At 38.1% G+C, this 22,438-nt stretch overlaps 1 protein-coding gene across 5 annotated transcripts in view; it reads left to right on the forward strand.

The window, feature by feature from the left end:
• Positions 1-22,438, forward strand: part of Grid2 (glutamate ionotropic receptor delta type subunit 2) — a 1,406,062-nt gene that overhangs the window by 817,963 nt on the left and 565,661 nt on the right. For all 5 annotated transcript variants that reach the window (XM_041638370.1, XM_041638390.1, XM_041638352.1 and 2 more), the window contains one exon: positions 6,655-6,816. In XM_041638370.1, the coding sequence (XP_041494304.1) occupies positions 6,655-6,816 (162 nt within the window). The remainder of the gene's footprint in view (positions 1-6,654; positions 6,817-22,438) is intronic.

The following is a 22,438-nucleotide window of genomic DNA, read 5'->3' on the forward strand; positions in this document are numbered from 1 at the left end:
CAGACAGGGGTGGCATGCATTATTGTTCTTGGGCAGGTTCGCTCCGTTGGCATCTAAGTGCCTTTGATAGGGAGTGCAAAGAGCCTTTGTCTTTGATCCTTTTGATCCTATTGTTGAAAATAATGCCCACTTTATTAATAAAAATACAATAAGTAAATCTTACTTCTTTCTAAGTAAGCAGATACAGGGCATTTTCTGGAGTAGGGACTGTGATTGACACCCAAGGCTGCACTTCAAAGTATTAAGTGAATAGATTTGCTTGAATTCCATGCATAAAAGACATAGATATTTATTCTCTTTTAAAAGAATCTCTAGGTTGAAGACCTTCAACTTTAAAACAGAAAAAGAAAAAAAAACATTTAAAATTCATATGTGCTGTGGAGCTATCATTTGTGGAAAGCAGAGAACATTAAAGAGCATTTGCCTAAAATTATAACCCTTTGTTTAGTTAACTGTCCCCACACTTAGTATATAGGCAGGGGATGTAGAGACACCCCCTCCTGCCTTAACCACTTCTTCATTTTGTTCTCAAATCCACAGATGAAAGAGAACAAAACAATTAAGGGTTTTTTTTTTTTGGAGGGGGGAATAGTTTGCTACACACTAACATACTTGTTATATATGATAGAATTATACTAAATATTTGCTAGCTGAGAAGGAAAACTAACAAACATTTTTTTTAAAATTTATTTCTGTTTTTTTATCTCTCTTACAATACAATATTGCAGTTTCCCCTCTCTTCTTATTTGGGAAGATTTGCATAAATATGAGTATGAATTCAGAGCTCTTGAGTTTAAAGCATTTCACTGAAGACAGAGGACTTTCCTCCACCCTTCCTAAGTCTAAAGCTTCATCTCATGATAGTTAGAAAAAGCAACTGAATCGAATGATCCTTTGCATGAAATTCTCACTGGGTTCTCACTGGCTGATGGTTGAGGAGTGAAGAGCTCCTTAGGAAAAGAGGCCTGCTCAGCTTAGCTCTGTGAAGCACCGCAGGAGAGTGGGACCACAGGTTTATCTCAGCGTTCTGCAGTGTCTGCTTAAAAGTAGGGCTTAAGAACACAGTGTGCAAATAGGACCCAGGTGTTCACCAAAGCTAGAAACTGGATTCGCCGTCATGGTGATCCACATGCTGAGAGAAGGTGAGGAACCAAGGACCTGGGAGGTGGTCTCCTAGCTAAAGCCTTTTAAATGGATTCAGAAAGGCTAGATAAGTTTGGAAAGCACTGAAGACAAATCCCATGAACCTCAAATTAGTAATCAAACACCGAATAATCCAAGATTAGCTGAAGTTGTAAAATGAGTAACAGTGACAATGTGAGCAATGGAGTTTGAGAAAAGCAGCCCTCTGTGTGCACTGAGGCTTTCTTAGATTGGGTGCTAATGAAGAAAACAAAGAAGGTTCCCTACATTTTTTTCCAAGAAAAACTGTCTTCCAATTGATAGTGTTAAGGCTGAGAATGCAACTTAGGAATAAAAAGCTGACTTTACACAAGAAAAAGTCATTACAAAAAGTACTTCAGTGCATTAGAAAATACACAGGATTGGAGATGTTAAGAGTTTACCTCAGTGCTTTAACAAGACTTGCTAAATCATGGAGGAGCATTCAGTAACCTAGCAGATGTGATCACAATGTCACTGTATTGTAATTGAGGAATAAAAAGGAAACTGTGACAAGAGGATCAAAGTCCCAGAGATAGACTTATAATTACAATTTTCACAGCAAAGTAGGGCAGCTCTTGTAAGATTAGTATACTAAATTTTAATAGTCTGCAATACTAATCATTTTTATATAAGTTATAGAATATGTTAGGAGATGCTTTGTATACTTTACATGGGAAAATAGGGCTTTCTTTAGAACAAATAAGATCAAAATAAATCGTCTTGAATAGTTTTTTAATCTGCTCGCTGTGTTGGAAGATTACCAGTGTTACTCATTACATTTTGGATTTATATAATGTTGGCAATTTTCTCAGAAATCACTAGGGAAACTTTGACAAGTACAGCAAGGCAGCTATCACTCAGACATTATCAATACTCAGGTTAAAACACCAGTAAATTCAGTCAGTAGAAAAAGTACAAGGGTTAAAAATATTATCGTGTAGCTCCTTTTAAAAGTTATAACATTAAAGATGAAATAAAATTAAAGTATTTCAAATAATCTGTCCACAAAACTATGTTTTCTCCTCTAAGCCACTGAGTGAAATTTAATTACCTACATTTGTCTACCACGTCTCTAAGATTTGATCTACCTAGAACACACTTTAAATGAATTCTGTGGCACTGAGTACATTCTGTTGTCTATAGTCTGCCACCAGCTGCTCTCTTACTGTCAGTTTGAGAAGTGTAGAATCAGAACCTTCAAGCTTGACTAGGCGAACATCCTCTCCATGGTCATTCACAAGCTTCTGTCCGTCAACTTAATTCTCCAAGTGTCAATCTTCACTTGAATAAAATTGTAAAAGACATAAACCTATAAGAGAGAGATTAATAACATTACATAATCAAGGTCAATATTGTTAGTATTGACTTGTAATAATCCTTAAGGTGGAAACTCCATAGAAATAAAGTAGTCCCACAGCCAATTACATACAATCTAGGTGGAAGTGCCTTGGTCTGACAGCTGCTCAAAATTGTTACTTTGAAGGCGAATTCAATCTGATCACAGTACAAGTCAAGTCGGCTGTGAAGCACTTTAATACAGTCTCGGACACTGTGTCAAAAGCACTTTGCCAAGATCAAGAGAGAGATCGTCTCCCACTTGCATCTCCTAGGCAGCTCAATCTGCATGAATGTGTCAGTTCTAGTTACTAATCTTCTTATGGAAAGGAGAAACAAGAGACAGACAGAGGAAGATATGTGACATGACAAGCAGCCTAGAAACTGTACATGGCAGTAGTCAGCAGAAGGGCAGAGGGTATTCTAGGGCAAGTGGCAGATGGCTCCTGGAGGTTTGCTGGCATCAGAGAACAAACGTTGTGGCAGGAAAACTGTAAAGAGTCAGTGAATAGGTTTTGGGAGAATGGAGGCTGGAGTGCAAGATTCTTAGATTTGGAATGCACTGTAGTTTAAGATAGTCATTCATGGGGAAGGTATGAATGCGTGTACAAAACTAGAAATCGCCTTTTTAAATGCTGAGAAGCAGCTCGGCATCACAGTGTGGGTGGAGTCAAAGATCTCATAAAGGAAGTGACGATAAGGTCAGTAGATGGTGTTAGAAAGGAGATGAGAGCTCATGAGACTCGAAGGAGTCTGGGTACCTGCTTGAGAAAGAAGAAACAGACTAGGAAAACGAGCAGGTCAGAAAAGTTCAGCACACATTTCTGGCCCAGCTGGTTGCAATGTGGACAAATGGAGAGAAGCGGTTAGGGATTGAAGACAGCTATCACATGTCAGTATCAAAGCATTTGCCTTCATGATGAGCATGGCTACTCAGAAAGCAAGCCTTAGGTATGAAAAAAAAAAAAATACTATCTGACTAAAGTGTCAGATATGGCAAAATCCTGGCAAATTTCTCACATCTTCTGTCATATTCACCTTTTTTCTTTTTATCATTTTTACTTATTTTGATTATTGTTCATCAGAATCCAAGTATGTTCTAGTCTGTTTGGCAAACAAAAAGGAGATAAAAATGAATAAATGATGATAGATAGATAGATAGATAGATAGATAAGAAACCAAAAGTACAGAAAAGAAAGCACATACAGCATGTATCTCCATTCACAATTTTGGAAAAAACTTAACCCTATATCAATTTTTAATAGAGGGATGAACAGAGTTCTTGGAACCACAAAAAGGATGACTGTGTCATGAACTTCAGGGGAGGAGAAGCCATTGTCTTCAGGGACTGACATGGTTTCCCCTGCTTCAGTAGATAACCTCATGCCATGTATAAAGAATGGTTCTAGTTAAACACAGTGAATCAAAGAAGGAACAGAAATGGAATAGGCGGTTGAGGACAGTAAGAGGATGAGTCATCTGGATAGAGAAAGATAACAGAGTGTGGAAGCTTTAGTAGAGCTAGGTATGCATTACGTTCCCTTATGAAACTATCATGCAGCAAATTACTTTTTCAATAAAGGACTGCCTATATCATAGGACAAAAGAAAGAATTATCAGCGAAGGAGTCTCTTCTGCTGTGTAACCTTTGAAGAGAAACGAAGGAATTTAATTCAGAGAAAGAAAAGGCACATGGAAGGACTCTCTCACTCCATCTCACATGAACACTTAAAGCAAAGGGAGAGGCGAATAGAGATGGCGATGGAAGCAGGTGTTAGGAGGCACGGGACAGGCTGGGAAGCAGGTGTGAGGAGGGCACAGGACAGGCTGGGAAGCAGGTGTGAGGAGGGCACAGGACAGGGTGGGAAGCAGGTGTGAGGAGAGATACAGAACAGGATGGGAAGCAGGTGTGAGGAGGGGTGCAGGACAGGGTGGGAAGCAGGTGTGAGGAGGGGTGCAGGAGAGGGTGGGAAGCAGGTGTGAGGAGAGATACAGAACAGGATGGGAAGCAGGTGTGAGGAGGGGTGCAGGACAGGGTGGGAAGCAGGTGTGAGGAGGGGTGCAGGACAGGGTGGGAAGCAGGTGTGAGGAGAGATACAGGACAGGATGGGAAGCAGGTGTGAGGAGGGGTGCAAGACAGGGTGGGAAGCAGGTGTGAGGAGGGGTGCAGGACAGGGTGGGAAGCAGGTGTGAGGAGGGGTGCAGGACAGGGTGGGAAGCAGGTGTGAGGAGGGGTGCAGGACAGGGTGGGAAGCAGGTGTGAGGAGAGATACAGGACAGGTTGGGAACCAGGTGTGAGGAGGGTGTAGGACAGGCTGGGAAGCAGGTGGGAGGAGAGATACAGGACATGCTGAGAAGCAGGTGTGAGGAGAGATACAGGACAGGTTGGGAACCAGGTGTGAGGAGGGTGTAGGACAGGCTGGGAAGCAGGTGGGAGGAGAGATACAGGACAGCTTGAGAAGCAGATGTGAGGAGGGTGTAGGACAGGCTGGGAAGCAGGTGGGAGGAGAGATACAGGACAGGTTGGGAACCAGGTGTGAGGAAGACACAGGGTAGGCTGAGAAGGGCACATTGTTGCAAGTTATTTTGAAAACTCTGCCAAAAGATTGACATAGGCTATTGGATATGACTCGCTCATCTTTAATGTGTCTTTAATATTTTTCCTTTTGGTTCCTTGCAGTGTTCTTCTGACATAAATTTGGATTCATAGGCTACTTTTAGCTTCAGCTCTCACACCTCATTCATAATAGATTTTAGCCAATCTCACCTAGTTCCTCCAATAATTCTCCGTGTGGGTGATAGTAACAGCAGCCCACCCCAGTAGTTACTTATAAGAAACATTTCAGTCTCACAGAGTAAACAAGCATTTTCCAAACCTCTTCAAAGAAATGCCCATGTCTACTAGTGTGAGCTTCTATTATGTCACACATAAAAAGATGCCTAACAAACAAAGATGATTAAAGATTCTCTGAGATGTGAGGGGAAACCCACAAGGCATTACCGGGAAGTTCTGTCTAACAGCTATGCATAGCATCAAATTCAAATTATCCCAATGGTTGGCTCTCTGAAGCACTCCGTAGTGTTCCAGGACGACATTGTCAATTTCCTTCTTGACTAGTTACAATCACTGACAATCCTCTTAGCCGCTCCTTGGTTTTCAGGAAGGAAAAATTTTGATGATGTAACATTTCTAAACCTGGGAACGCCAGAGGGCTTCAAGGTGAAATGAGTTTCTATCACTACCTCTCTTGCTCACTTAGATTTTACATCAAGTTTTCCTTCTGAGATGCAAGAATGTAACTTTTGACAACTTTTATTGACTTCTTACCTCTTTTCATATTCATTCTTCCTGAATAAATTCTAATCTCTTTTTAAAAATTAGGCAGCTTTGGTAATTAATTGATAATGTAGCTCTGGAAAAAGTTATTTAAGGATTGCCATAGATAGATCTTGGGGAAAACTCAGCTGTAATTTGGTTGCTGATCGAAGTAGAAAAACTTGTGGTTCCTGTAGACCAAACAGTAACAGCACACAGGCACAAGCTACAGGTTGGTTATCCCAACAATGCATCAGAGTGTCTATGGATCAGCACAGAACTTCATATGCATCTAGACATTCTGACTGCGAATGCTTTTGGTAACTGTCCTTCATGTTTACAAACTTTTCCACAAGCACACAAACGTGACTGCTTCCCTCCGTGGGTCCTATGTCACTCATGGAAGATCAGAGTTGATGCAACATTGATAGTTGATTCCATAGGAATAACCAAAATTTAGAGACTTGACATATTGAAAAAAATTATTATTCAGTGTCCCTTCCCATCTGAATCTCTTGGATGTCTGCCTCTTTAGAGAGCAATAAAGACCTCTAATGAATGACAGATTTTCTAAGAAATGAGACTGAAAATAGCCTTGCCTCTGTCAAAGCTACTTTTTTTTTTTAATCTTCTCTTTTATACCAAATAATCTGGGAAAGCAATTGAGGTATACAGAAGGATAGACCTTGTTCTAGTGGCAAAACAGCCTCAGGAACAAAAAGAGAGACGTTCTGTTTGGTAAGAAACTCAGTGAGCATGAGCCAGCTGCTGAGCTGCGCCCTCTCCATGTGGATGTCTGGAGTGGAGGGTCTGATGAGCGCTGTCTAATGTCTTTCCAGATTTCTAACCTTTACATCTATGACACGGTGCTTCTGCTCGCAAATGCTTTCCATAAGAAGCTGGAGGACCGCAAGTGGCACAGCATGGCGAGCTTGTCCTGTATCAGAAAAAACTCAAAGCCCTGGCAGGGAGGGCGGTCCATGCTGGAAACTATCAAGAAGGTAATTATCCGTGTGCAAACTGCACTGCTCTGCACGGTCGGGCAAAGCTGGCAGAGGTGTGTGCGGCCAGGTGTCTCTCACAAGTTTGTTTCCTTTCTTACTGATTCTCCTGCAAACTCAGATGCAGTGTTTATAAAAGACAAAGACATATAGTAAAAAGAGATCTTATTTCTAAGATCAATTATGCAAAAAGAAAACAGGAGTGTGTGAAATTTAAATTGCCATGTTGTGCCTTTAGGGTAAAAAAAACAAGGTTTTTGGTTTGTTTATTTTTTAATATTACAATGCACAAGACATTGTTTCTTTGTCCTTTGATGTATCGACCACACCGTCAGCTGAAAACTCTCACAGTAGGTTCCATGGTTTCTCATTTGAGTAACACAAGATAAGCCACTGGGTGTGAGGATATTTATCTTTACAAAAGACATGATTCATAAACAGTTAAGACGCTGCTGCATTGTCAACTATTTGGTAACCAATTGTATCCTTCTTCTTCACTGTCACTGTGTGGCCTGCTGGGGTGGGAAACCTGCTCCATCCCCAGAAGGCGGTTCAGGCCATTCATCTTTCCTCAGTGGTAAAGGAACACCGCAGTTGATTAGCCCCTTTGTCATGTCGTCCTTGCTGACATTCTCCGTTTGTCTCAGGAAGCTTCTTTGATTTAAAGCAAAATGATTAATAAAACAAACAAATTTCTCCAGTACCCTTTACACAAGGAGACAGAGCCATGAGGAGGTTTATGTTGTTTACCTTACCCATCCTTTCCCTTTCCTCATATGTTCGCCTTTATTTTCTGTAACAGAAAGGAAAAATGGATAGCCGTTTGAAATATGCACACATTTAGAAAAGACAGAAAAATGTTTGAAGAAAATATTTAGCATTGGGAGTAAAATGAATGCACAAAGCACAGGAAGTGAAGGGATGAGCTCTTTCAGAGGGAGAAGAGCCTGATGTTTCTGTTGCTACCATTTCCGCTTTACCATTTACTCTCACTTGGCTAAGAATTCAGGCGTCTACCAAGTTCTAAAGAATTAGATGTGTCGAACACACTGGCAGAGGAACAGGGTTTTTGTTGTTGTTGTTGTCATTGTTGTTGTAAGTGAATAAAGCAAATAGAAATTAAGGTGTTGCCAAAATCTCCTGACTCCATCTCCGTAGACAGCTGGCAAGTGTGACTCCAAGGGATGTTGTTGAACCAGAGTCTGATCTGCCAATTTATTAATTCATGATTTGAAAAGGACACAGGAATCTGCACCTATCTTTTCTCTTTCAACTTTCTCACAAAGAGGGAACTGTGGCCTAGGGCGCTGCTTAGGAGATGCCTCCTCAGTGGGACTAGCAGTAGGAAGGACAGAGAAACTGTAACATATGGGTGTTTCACTTTTAGCTGATTGAGATGTAAAAAGATACTGTTGTACTTTTATAATTGAAGCAATTATTCAACACAGTAATTATGAAGTATTATCTTGAAGGGCTATTTGCATTTTTACCTGCAAGCATCTATCTCATTTTAAAAGGGGATGCATGAATTTCATGTCCAGGACACTAAGTTTAACCAATAATGATGGTTTGATGTCACATTATATTTTTGTCTTGCAGTTTAAATTGACCTTAAAAGAATGGAATTAATTTTCCTCAATTATATCTTTTCATTTTCCTCTGAATTGAAGTGTTTTGGGTCATCCTATTCCAATGTTGGGAATAATGACACCACACACACCAGAACATTGTGAGAGTGTTGAACTCATATAGCAACTCAGGAAAACAGAGTGGTTGTGGGCAGGTCCACCATACTTAACCAAAGCCCAGGGACTAGTTAACCCTGTTTAGTTGCTGAGAACTGAGGCTGAAGTAATTAACAATGACGCTAGAGACATTTTCCATTAGCATTATAGATGCAGGTGTAGTGTTGACTTTTTTTAGTAGCCTGTCCAGATGTGGAGCCCAAGGGAAAAGGACAGGCAAAGCCTAGTAAAAGAATAGCCGTGCACAGAACAAATGACTTCTGAAATTTTATTATGATGTTAATATTGCAGTGATGCCATTTGGAACTATAGTCATTTGAACACAGTTCATCTATGTCAAAGGCATGTTATATACACTTTGCACAGGTGTACAATACTGGCTCATTTTATATAAAGCATGCAGAGTACAGATAAAAAATAAAAATGATCTTCTGTCCCAAATTAATTATGTTTTCAAGACCAGGATAAAACAAAATCTTTGGAAGATAATTCAGATGACAACAGTATCCAATGAAATGGCAGGATGTCATTCTCGCTGACTCCTGTTTTAGCTCTGAAATCTAGCATTGGAAATGGTAATATATTACAAATAAAAGGGATGTTTGCTAACAGGAGGTAAAGGAAGAATGTAGATGGAAATTTCTGTCCTGTACAGTCAGTCACTAAAAAATACACAAGGCTTATATTAATTATAAGTTGTTTGGTCTATTAGCTCAGGTTTATTACTAACTAGCTCTTACAACTGAAATTAACCCATGATTCTTATCTATGTTTAGCCACTTGACTTGGTACTTTTTCTCAATGCAGCATTTTCATCTTCTTCCTCTGTGTCTGGGTGACGACTGCAGATTGACCCTTTTCTTTACCCAGAATTCTCCTAGTCTGGTCACCCTACCTGTATTCCTGCCTGGCTACTGGTCAATCAGCACTTTATTAAACCAATATGAGTGACAAATCTCTATAGGCTACAAGAGCATTATCCCACAGCAGAACTCCTTTTCTTTCCTACACACTAGAAATGCAGAGTATCCGACTCCATATTTATATATGGTCTTTAAAAGTACTATAAGTTTAAATACTGAACTTTCCACAATATGGCATCTATATTATTCCCTATTTAAAATCAAACCTAAAAGATTTAGATTCTCTTCCATTGTTCCATTGTACTTGGGCCTAATTGTATTTTTTAATGTCCTGTATATGTATTTAAGTGTATGTGTATATATGCATGTATATATATATATATATTATATGTGCGTTTATATGTTTATCTATGTATGTGTGTATATTGTGTGTATATGTGTGTATCTGTGTTTGTGCTGTAACTAAGTATATATATATAAGTTATACATATGTATGTGTATGTATATGTTGTATATATGGATATATATTGTTTGCACATGTATACATCTTTAAATGTTTCCTATGTAAGTGTATTGTATATATATATATGTGTGTGTGTGTGTGTGTGTGTGTGTGTGCTCTGTGTATGTATATACATACAAACATGCTATCATGAATGGAATATGCATTCTATGTAAGGAAGGTTTTGATATTTAATTTTGCTTTGACTAATCTGATAATTTTGCAAACTTCTTATGTGCTTTTCAAGTACATGTAGTATTACTTGCAAAAAAAATTAGCGTTATCACTTTGTCTTCTTAAAAGACGTTAAAACTTTCCTAGCCTAACTGCATTCACTTCCACATGTTTAATTTATATAATACACATTTTCTTACAAAATAAGTCTTTACAGAAATTAAATACATCAGGTTACTACATGCAAAGATATTTTTTTCAAATTTGTAGAACAGAGGATCCTTGTTTTTTATACTTAAAATTCTGATTTTTAGTTGCATAAGTTTAGAGTGATGTAAAAATAACCTTTTTAATCATATTATTCTAGCTTATTTAATAATAATAATCTAACCTAGTTCCCCCAATTTTAAGACATAGAAAGCTAATCTCCAGAAAAGGGAAACACCTTAAAATTTTTGGAATAGCAATTTGTGTTATTATAAAGATCATATCAGTTTTTTATCATGAGAACCTATGTCTAACTGCAGCAATGTGTATCTGTTTAGAAGGAAGGGAACAGGCAATATACTAAATTTGTTGATGTTTCATAACAGATATTGAACATTCATATATGTTTAATTGGCTATATAAAATCAGTAGATATTGACCAGTAATAGAATGTGGAAGAAGATATTCAGACAGACATTAAAGCAGGAACCACAGCTGGAAAGCCTTCTTTAGAACATATAGAAATTATTGTAAACAAGGCAGAACTTACCAGCCCTCTGAAAAATAACAAAGCTGCATCATGCCCTCCCAATAAAGACAGCCTATGCTCATCTGTAGAATCCTCAGTGCTTAATAGTAACCTGTGCCCACTGTTGGCAAGTATTAATATTTTAAGTTTTAAAGATTTAATTGCCTATTTTCTTTTAATTTTTATTATATTTTTTATTTTTGATATTTTCACATGTGTATTACTAAATATAATCATGTACACCTCTCATTTCCTTTCTATAATTCTCATGTATCCTTTACAACATGGCTTCTTCCCTATTCCTGTTTTGTTTTTGTTGTAGTAGTTTTGATAATTCATTATGTACAACTAACTCTGCCCATATGCACTTGAGTGTAGCTTCCCACTGGAGCATGGGAAGCTACGAGTGACAACACCCTCAAAATAAGAATGATTCTTTCCCTTCCACAGCCAGCAGCTCTCAATAGCTCCTCAGGAAGGGGTGGTGCCTGAAAAGCAAAGGCCTCCATTTATGCTGGAATTAGGACTAGCTTGATGCTATGTAAATCTTATGCAGATTTATCCAGCTGCTGTGAAGTAGTTAGTGTGATAACTATGCCATATTCAGAAGACAGAATTTCACAGCTTTCCTCTCCATACTCAGGAAATAAGAGGGATTGATAAACATGTCCCATTTAGGGTTGAGTGAGTAGTTTCTTATTATCAGCACCCCAGTTATGTATCTGTGCAGTGACTGCTACCCCACCACAAAAAGAAGCGTCTCTGCCCAAGTTTGAGAGCAACACAGATACATAGTTGGCCAAAGTCATGTTGTCAAATTACCATCTAGATATGGGCATATTTATAAATATCTAGATGGTAATTTAACAACATGACCATTTAGCAAAATAATAATTGAAGGTTCTATCCTAGGACCTATGACTGTCTTAGGCAGTCAGAAAACATAATTACAGTAGAAGGCATGAGATATTCTCTGATGGAACAGGCTCAAATCTAATGAGAAAGTGAATAGTTACCTTATAGTAACCATTTGACGACTGCACCAATAGGGAGATCTCACCTGCAGTTAAGTACCATTGCAAGCAAGGTCATACACTGAGTAAGACTATTAATTTCCTCTCCCAGCAACCCACCTAGAACCTACCAGCACTATGGAAGTCAGGGAGCACAAGAGAAGGTTGCCATTTAGTTTGAAATGGATTTTTCAATGTCCTAAAATGAAAAGAAAAAAAAAGAGTCCCTTTTTTCAGCAATATAGTCTTACCATGTAGTTATGGTGGGTAGCCAAGGGCAATGAAAGTAACCTGTTTTGTTTTGGGTGACTTCTGTGGCCTTCCTGACCAATATAACTTATAGGGAAATACCCTGTTTCTGGCATTATGATTATCACTTAATAACCAATGTCATATGGGAACATTGTCTACCCAGGCATGGTAATTCTATTCAAACTCTGAAGTCTTGTTTTGAAATCATCATATCAATTAGTACCATGGCAGAAAGCTTAAATTCTTAGGTGTAGTGAATTCTCTCACACACTATCCTCTCCTCCATTATCCAAGTTAATCCTGTAACCTCTGGAACCCACCACCCCCTCTTTTTGCATACCACATATATGCCACAACCTATCCAACCATGCTTTTATCAGGCTGTGAGAGATCAAGTCTCCCCGTGGGTTTTCATATGTCTTTCCTTAGAGCTATCCCTCTCCTCTCTTTCCTGACTTACACTCTCATCCATACCCTTTTCTGATTGAGCTTTTTCAGCCCCAGTATTATATACCACTATTTTTGCTTTAGTTGAAATCTACAACCATTTCTCATTTAAAGTACCTTCTCTACCAAGGGCCTGTTTCTGACTTCCGATTGTGCTTCAAATTAGACAAACAGAATATCTGTATGGGAGAAGACACACAGCATTTTCTTTCTGGGCCTGAGTTAGTTCACTCAGTACATTTATTTATTTTTTTTCAATTTCATCCCTTTAACCACAAATTTCATTTTTCTTTTCGGCAGAGTAATAATCTTTTGTGCATATGTACCACCTTTACCTCATCCATTCATCTATTGAAAGCTATCTAGGTTGATTTTGTCTTCTGCCTGTTGTGAATAGAGCAGCTATGAACACAAATGTGTGCCTCTGTAGGTGAATATACGCCTGTGAGTAAAAGCTGAGAAGTAATACAGCTGAGTTATATGGCAGATGATATAGAAGCCATTCCCTGTGCCTTTAGTGCAATGTTCGTCTATGTCTTCTATTCCCATAATTAGGAGATTTGCTCATTTCATGGAATCTTGGTCATCTCTTATGTTCTATAAACACACACACATTTAATTTATCTTTGACTTTTACCGATTTATCCAATTACTCTACTGTGTCCTTTACCCTAATACCATGTTTTCTTTATGCTCTTCCTTAGGATCTGTTTTTGCATATTGGTGAAGCTTTCCACTTGGGTTATTGAGTGTTTCATTTCTGACCTCAGCTTAATTAATTTTTCTTCTGCAAATCTATCTCTTTGTTGAGTTCTATTTTCATAGATTGTATTGACCTCATCATTTAGCTCACTTTTGTGCTCTTGGAGTGAAGGCATGCCATCTTTGAATTGTTTAAACATAGTTGTAATTATTCTTTTAAATTCCTTGTCTTGAAGTTCTTCTAAATCATTTTCTTTGGGAGCCATTAGCGTGAAATTAGTACTTTCTAGAAATTACATGCTATTTTGGTATTTCCTTTTTGCTTTTGCTTCTATGCTCACACTTGAACATCTAGAGTTAGGTTGTATGTTGATATTTTCATTTTCTTTCTTCTTTTTAAAAACATTCCTTCTTTCAATGTAGGCATTTACAATGTTTAACAGAGTTCTAGCTCATAGGAGGATTGCCATATCACTCTACTTCATGGAGTTGATGTGTAGGATCAGAACCTCTATCCTGAGTCTTGCTCTGAGTGTCAGGTTCTGAGTCTTGCTCTGAGTGTTATGGTTCAGGCCCCCAGCATGTGTCTGTAGCCTAGGCTGAGAATTGTAGGACTCCCTTTGTCTGTGGTCTTACCCTGGGGCAGCTATGGCATCCTTCCCGGGTTTTCAGCTCTCCACACAGGCGGTTCTTGATTCCTTGTGTGGCTATGGTTCTTTCTTATTCTGGGTCAGTTCACATGTATTGTCTGTGTCTGGAACCTACATTAAGAGCTGCACAATCTTAGGTACTTGCTTTGGGTCAGATTAAATGACACCCTGGGTTTTGAACTTTCTATTGCTGGCCACTGTGAGGTGGGGATTCTGCCACTGCCTGAGGGCATTCTGCCTTGGCTTAGATATAGTGTTAACAACCTTAGTATTGAAATGACTGCACACTTACTCACCACCTCTCTTTCCCAGTCAACTGTAATGAACCCATCATTTCACCTCTCTATCAATAAACTCTAACGTGGATTTGTTGTAAGAAAAAAAATGACTGCAAAAAATTTACTTTATTCATTCGTTGGAGGGAGGGAGGCTGATTGTTGATTCCCAGCCACATAGCCCTGAAATAATCACACAGAAACTGTATTAATTAAATCACTGCTTGGCCCATTAGCTCTAGCTTTTTATTGACTAGCTCTTACATATTAATTTAACCCATTTCAATTAATCTGTGTATTGCCACATGGCTGTCGCTTACCGGCTAATCTTCCACCTGGCTTTGGCAAGGCTACATGGCTTCTCTCTGACTCTGCCTTTTTTTCTCCCAGCATTCAGTTTAGTTTTTCCTGCCTAGCTCTGCTCCCCTATAGCTCTGCTATAGGCCCAAAGCAGTTACTTTAGTAACCAATGATATTCAATGGCATGCAGATCCCACATCATTCATGTATCCACCACTTTTTCCACAGATGTTTACAAAAGATAGGGAAAGCATGCCTGTATTATAAAATTCATATTGTAAAGTCTTTTTTAACATTACCCTAAATCTGAGAACCTAGTACTGAATGTTGACTATGCAAAAGAATGTTCTCTAAGACCTGTGATGGTAAAGGAACCCAAATATAATGAAAACAGGATACTGCAGAGTCATAGAGAAGAGTGTGCCTTATTATAGTGCATACTCATACTTCATGAGAAGAACATGCCATGTCTGCCAATGGCACACAACAATAGAGATGAGTTTGAGTTTCCTTCTAGCATCTCTTCCCACTTCCTGAGAAAATTCTATACCTAATGGTCTCTAAAGAACTAGAATGGCCCAATCCCCCTCCATTTCCTTTATCTTGCTATACCTACAGACTACCCCTGGATCATGTGTTAGCTTGCTCTACATTACCTCCTGTTTGACCCAGTTTTGTTTCTTCTAGTCTCTTGGATGTCGTTTCTCCACAGTACTTTAGACAAACTGTGTACAATCAAATTTCTATCACAGAGCTGGTTCCTGAGGGACTTTCCTTAAAATAGAAAATAATTAGAAAGAATTGGAGGGACCCCATGACATCTCAATCAAGGCCTAAAAAGTAACAAGCTGGGTTATGCAGAGCTCTGAGGAAGATGTTCCAGATGGTGAGACACTCTAGCTGACACCTCTACTGGAATCAATCATGTGTACAATGACAAAGGTTGATTAATTTTTCAGAATGCATAGAACCCATGAAGAGAACTATCTGGTTTGGAAAGAAATTGACAAAAGAGAAACTTTTTCAGATGAAATCAGATACACATTCTAGAAAGGAAATGCTTAGTGGTTTGTTTTTAAAAAGTGCAAATAAAAAAGTCTACAAAATATTACATTAAAAACTTTAGTTATAAATAAAAATCACTAGCAGTTATATAAATATTCTGAGTTCATTAAAATTCACTAGTTCCTTAAGTACTTTCTTTTTATATTAGCCTAATTGTTCAATTTCTTTTTAAATCATTATCATAATTATTTTTAATTCATAATAAAGAAAACTAGAAAACTTTAATGTTCCAGAGATTTCTGTAAGTACCAGCATATTATCTCATATTGGTTTATGCTGGTCATTAAATGATATGTATTGAAACATGTTGATGTTTGATATAATATGTTCTGAATACCAAAAGCATTGAAATGCCTCCAGTTCTTAAAGGTAACAACATATTCATTCACTAAGTATTGACTAAGTACTGCCATATGTTGTACTTTGAGATCACAGAATAAGGGAAAAAATAGAAATATCAAAAATAATTACAAGTGTGATCAGCTCTGCATAAGAAGCAATGCCAGTTGCTCTGGAAATACATGACTAGAGGTCTTACTTATCACAGAGTGCTGTTTATGATGAGGAAGTTTGAGCCAGGAAAGGAAGGACAGAGTCCTAGGAATGTATAAAAAAGAATGTTTTACAAGAGGCCAGCTGATGGTCACAGTTTGGAGGAAAAAACTTAGCTTGGCAGAAACAGCAGAAATAAACACACAGGCAGATAAAATGAGGATGCTGGTCCTCATTTGCTCATTTTCTGAGACATAGAGAAAGCTTTAGAAAGGGTTTGTAAACTATATTATAGTTCCTTTAATTTGAGGGATAAGGTATTATTTTCTATGATTTATTTTATTTTATGTTATTACATCATGCCCTCTTTTCCTTTCTTCCTTCAAAGTTCTCCAATTAACTTTCCTCGTGCTCATAAAAATACATGGTCTCTTTTTACATTATTTGTTGCTATATTTATATATGTATCTGTACATACCTGTGTATTCTTAAATATAACCTGCTAAGTCTGTATAAGTATGTTTTCAAGACTGACCATTTAATATTAGATAAACAGTTGGTGTACTCTTCCCTGGGAATACTAATTTTCTCACTCTCTACATTTCTTGGTTGCCTGTAGTTGTTTGTGTAGGATAGAGTCTTCATGATCCATTTAGTCACAACTAGAGTCATCATCCTTGTTCAGATAATTTCTTGGCACTCATGTTGGTAAGACTTTCTGGGTACATCTTCAAAAATTACTAGAAGACAGTCTTTCAGCATATTTCCTGATCCTATGGCAATTGTAATCTTTCTGCCCCCTCTTCCACAATGTTCTCTGAACCTTGAGTGTGTAAGTTGTTTTGTAAATTGGTCTTACAACCCTGGATTTTGGCTGGTTGTAGCTTTCTGTTATGGTCTCTTTCTGTTACAAAGAGAAATTTCTATGATGATGAATGAGAATTATACATATCTGTGGCTAAGTTAAGTCTTGATTGCTGAAGACACCATGTACTTCAGACACAAGGACCAAAGATCTTCGATCTGAAAGTGATCTGAAGGCCTACAGATAGTTTTTGTTTACTAGAAGGCACCATGCAAGTTTCCAAACGAGACTAGCAACCAATATTCCTATCTAGCTATGATGCTTGAGAACCACAAAGACCAGCATAGAATGATATTCTTAAGGATTAAGCAGTGGCACAAATACCCTGGCCATAACCAACTGCTCTCTGATTGGACTTAAGAACTACTCAACAAGAGGGGTATCATTCTTAGCACTGGAAACTTGGCCAAGTACCAAGGGTTAGTGAATTCATGGATCACTGAGAAAAACCTACAACTGTCACTTAACTAAAACAGCATGATTCCTAATGGGATGAGGTATTCTTATAGTGTCTTAAGCAGCAAATTTGTAACTCCAGATGTCTGTAGCTATAGCGAGGGAACCATTATGCAGCTCCTCTGATGGGGACAGAATAGACAGAAGCTCCAGTGAAGAGGCTCACACTACCCCTTAGGACAGATCTGGGTCAGGCTACAACCACTACATGGAAACAGGCAGAGACAATTGGCAGGTCTTCAGAGCACTGAAAAGAAATTTGAGAGTAAGAAAAGTAATGAGAAAAAGTAGTCATAGATGATGCCTAGGTTTATGCCTTGGGCGAGATGATATAGAGGTTATTTCATTTACAGTCTTTCAAAATATCAATTTTTAGAGAAATGAGAACATACTAGCTTTCAATGTAAAGACAATCTATCATTGAGTTTGTATATATATATGAAGGGGGAAAGAAAATTTAGGGAGACATGGTATACAAGAACACTACTTGATCTATAATATACCTTTTTCAAAAAGACCCAAACTTTTGCAATGATAACTTTCAAAAATGCTATTTATGGAACAGAAAGTTTTTCCAGTGGTGGAGGCACATGTCATGCAAGCATGAATAGCTGAGTTCAGATCCCCAACACTCTCACTAAAAGGCAAACACAATGGTTTTCTTCTGTAGTTATGACTCTTGAGAGGCAGAGACGCAGAAATCAGTAGGGCTTGCTGTGCAGTCAATGTAACAGAGCTGGCAAGCTCTAGGTTAGCTGAGACACCCGGTTTTAAAAAACATGCAGGAGATGGATTGAGGAAGACACAAGGCATTGACCTTTGCTCTCCATATGCCCAAGCATGGACCAGAGAGTGCATGCGTGTATGTGCATGAACACACATCATTTATACCCTTTGAAAAGAACTCTCAGAATTTACTAGTGAACAGTCGGCTTCGATCAATTTTACTTATAAAGCATGTTACTACTGATTTTAATTTAATTTTGTTCAAATATTTATTCTCGAGCAATTCATTTAAATGTACATATGCCATATGAGATAAATAGTATGCATGCATATTTTAGAGCGAAAAATAGAAAAGACAGGGACCTTTATCACTTTCAGCTCCTCAGTGAATGAGCTGTGGTTATTTGCTCTAAAGCACAGAAAGCATCATCTGTTTGCTAAAATTCTTTCGCACCATTTCTGATGCTGTTTATCCATGCATTGCTGTCTGAATTTGGGTTACTATTTCTATGATGAAACACAGTGACCAAAGCAACTTAGGGAGGAAAGAGACAGCTCCAGATCACCATATATTATCAAAAGGAGTCAGGATGAAAACTCACAAGTGCAGTAACCTGGAGGCAGGAGCTGATGTAGAGGTCATAGAGGGGTGCTGCCTGCTGGCTTTTTCTCCATGCTTGTTCAGCCAGCTTTCTTATAGAATCCAGGACCACCAGCCCTGGGGTGTCATCACCCGCAATGGACTGGGACCGCACACAAAAATCACGGTTAAGAAAATGCCTTACTGGCTAACCTAAAGCCTGATCTTATGAAGGCATTTTTTCATTAAAGGGTCCTTCCTCTCAGATGGCTCTAACTTGTGTCAAGTTGACATTAAACTGTCCAGCACAATGACTACAGGAAATGTAATGTTTTCCTTCTGTTGCAGATTTTTAGGCTCATAAACAAACAAAACTGTAGTCAATCTGAGTAATCATTTTCCTAAATTCTTTTTCTCCAGGTTTTTTCTAAGCCACAGGGGACAAAAAGGTTTTAGTCTATTTAGAAATTTTTTTTTATCTAATTTGTTAGTCAAAAATTGAGACAAACATTTCTGAGGCTTTGATTCTCACTTTTGGCTCTTCGTTCCTTTTTCTTCCTATTTTTCTCTATTTTTTGTCCATGACTTTTCCACATTATGTATGTAGGATAAAATCCAAAGTGAGATATTCCGCATTTCTTAAGATTACTTGAGGAACACTTGTGGCAGTTAGTGTAAAGAACACATAGGATGCTACCTCATGGTTTGCTTTATCAATGACCCATTGGTTTATGTTATTTAGAATCTGCTGTATCACAGTGAAATTTATAAATACAGTCATGCATACACAAAGATAATGACCATTCATCACCCCAGCCAGAGTGCTTTTGCCACCCTCAGTTCTCAAGGTTGACCAGAACATAGATGAAAAGCAGCTCAAAAGCACTGGAATCTTTTAAAACAATAATTAAAAAATCAGATTAAATCTGGCTGCGATAACAAAGGATGTTGTTTAAAGGACTTATTTGCTTGAATGTGTTGACCTCTTGAGCATTCTAGACACCTTCCTGAGGGCAGAATCCTCTCATTATGCATGTCAAAAGCTCATTAATGATAGAGCAGAAAAAAGATGAATTACAAAGTCAAAAAGGTGAGTTAGGTAAGGCCGCAGCAAACTAAGTGCACATCTTCTGATTTATGGAGTTTGTGCTTGTTTTCTGTAAATGCATTAAGTCACACAGTGGTAGCTGCTCCCTGCTGTGGAGGACCTGGCCCTGCACAGCCATAGCAGACTGACTGGAAAGAATAAGAGAGTCAAAGAATGACTGGATGTTTAAAACTTTCTGTTTTTAGTGTTCACCATAGAGCAAACAAAAGGACATACAATCCTGTCCCCCTTTCAAGAAGTGAGACAATAATCAAGAATTCTCATATTATTGAAGAAGGTTGAGAGCAAAAGCTTCTTCTTGTTGTTGTTCCTTGAGACAGCATCTCACTATGTAGCCATGACTAGACTGGGGCTCACTATCTAGACCATGCTGGCCTCAAATACAGAGCTCTACCTGCCTTTGCGTCCCAGGTACTGGCATGAAAGGTGTATGCTTCTAGTCCCAGCAGCAAAATCTATTATCCAGAATATTCTATGGGTCCTTGGGATGTCTCAGCGCTTAGCCACCAAGTCTGGTGACCTGAGTTCAATTTCTGGACCTCACATGGTAGAAGAAGAGCGCTGACTCCTGCAAGTTACCCTTTAACAACCAAACATACAGTATGACATGAGCATTACCATGATGAATAAATAAATAAGTGTAAAGAGTTTCTTTTAAAAAAGGAAGTTTTAGAATGATATTAGTTGGAATTTATATGTTGTCATAGTCTATACATTGGAGTGACTTCTGTTGAAGACCAGCCACGATAAATTCATATGTTTCACGATAGGGACATGTGGATTAAAAATGTTAGGTAGGAGGAACCGAGATGTGAAAGAAACACAGAGGCACAGTATAGTATTGGGAGTGCAACTCAGTGTACACTGAGTACTGACTTCACCTGTGTTTAATTTTCATATGCTTTTATATCCCAATACAAAAAGGTGGAAGTTTTGTACACACATGTACAATAGTACATTATACTTACACACATACATACACAGAGTTATATAAATAAAATGAATCTTAAAAACACAATAAACTTTAACTGACAAGAAAGCAAGATCATACCTGCATTTTATAAATTAGAAAATCTCTGAAATTGCCAAGATAAAAAAACGCTGATGACAGCTTATGTTAGAGAGGATGTGGGGTAAGGGAAACACTAATCCATTGCTGGTGTGGGTGCAAACTTGTACAGCTGCTTTGGAAATCAGTATGGTGATTTCTCAGAAAATTAGGAAGCAATCTACCTCAAGACCCAGCAATATTACTTTTGAATATATACTCAAAGGAAGCTCAATCATATCACAAGGACATGTGTTCAACTATGTTCATAGCAGCATTATTTGTAGTAGTCAGAACCTGGAAACAACATAGATGCCTCTCAACTGAAGAATGGATAAACAAAATGTGGTACATTTACACAATGGAGTACTACTCAACAGCAAAAAATAATGGCACCTTGAAAATTGCAGGCAAATAGATGTATCTAGAAAAAAAAACATATTGAGTGAGGTAATCCAGACCCACAAAGGCAAATATAATATGTACTCACTCATAAGTGGCTTTTAGACATAAAACAAAGGAAAAACAACTTATGGTACATAACCCCAGAGAACCTAGACAACAAAGAGATCCCTAAGAGAGCCATACATGGATCTAATCTAAATAAGAAATAGAAAAAGACAAGACCTCCTGAATAAACTGGGAGTGTGGAGGTCATGAGAGAAAGTAGAGGGCAAAAGGGCAGGAAGGGAGGGGAGGGGAGAAAAATGTATAGCTCAATAAAAACAGTAAAAAAGAAAAGAAAAGATAACATACCCATTGACTGATGTCATCTGGAAAGAAAAGAGAGACTCTGAAAATAAGGGCTGGAAGAACACTGATCTAATGGTGGTGATGATAGCAGCTGAGCTCTAAACACAGGAAGCACTCCTCTGCGTTACTTACATGTACAGTATAGGAATATCAGTGACAATGCTCTGAAAGAAATGCTTTGTTATCCATTTAGAAAATATAAAAATTGAAACAAGGAAGTTAAGCTAATTGGTTAGTTTCTGAACGTCTGTTATCTGTTATATCCCTATGCCATTGGTGAAGTCCTATGCTTGTTACTGCTAACTCACGTGAAAAGATCATAGGCATATAAAATTAAACAGATTCAATCTTAATGAAACTAGATCATTTTACTTCCTGTATGAATCAATAAAATACTAATTAAAAAAAGCTTGCTTGTTAATTATATGGCTGTAAAAATGAAATAAATTAAATAATGAAATTTAAAGGAAAGATTGGAAGCATGGTGAGTCAACACAGTTTTCTGAACTTCTCTTATGAAAATATCAATCTGTGAGTTTCTGGAAGACAGAAACGAAGTATGAGATAAAGCCGCCAGTGTAAAGCCAACCAAGAGGGACTGAAATGATGCTACAGATTAAGAAAATTATTGCACATTTAGGCATCACAACTGCAAAGGTGATAACTAGAGCAGTTCATAAGCTGAGATGATTTGTCGTCAAAATATGTGCCCGTGCACAGCCAGAACTCTATTGGTGAAGCAGCTGTGAACATCACAGTGAGGTTAAATCTCTAAGTAATGTGAAGGTTGATTGTATAAAGTGAAAAATAGTTTTAAGCAAGAGGCAGGAATGATCCACATGGCCATCTGCAGAGAAAGTGAGTATCTGT

Source organism: Microtus oregoni, unplaced genomic scaffold (genome assembly GCF_018167655.1).
Source record: "Microtus oregoni isolate MIOR12 unplaced genomic scaffold, Mior012 000002F_ref0000024, whole genome shotgun sequence".
Classification (NCBI taxonomy): domain Eukaryota; kingdom Metazoa; phylum Chordata; class Mammalia; order Rodentia; family Cricetidae; genus Microtus; species Microtus oregoni.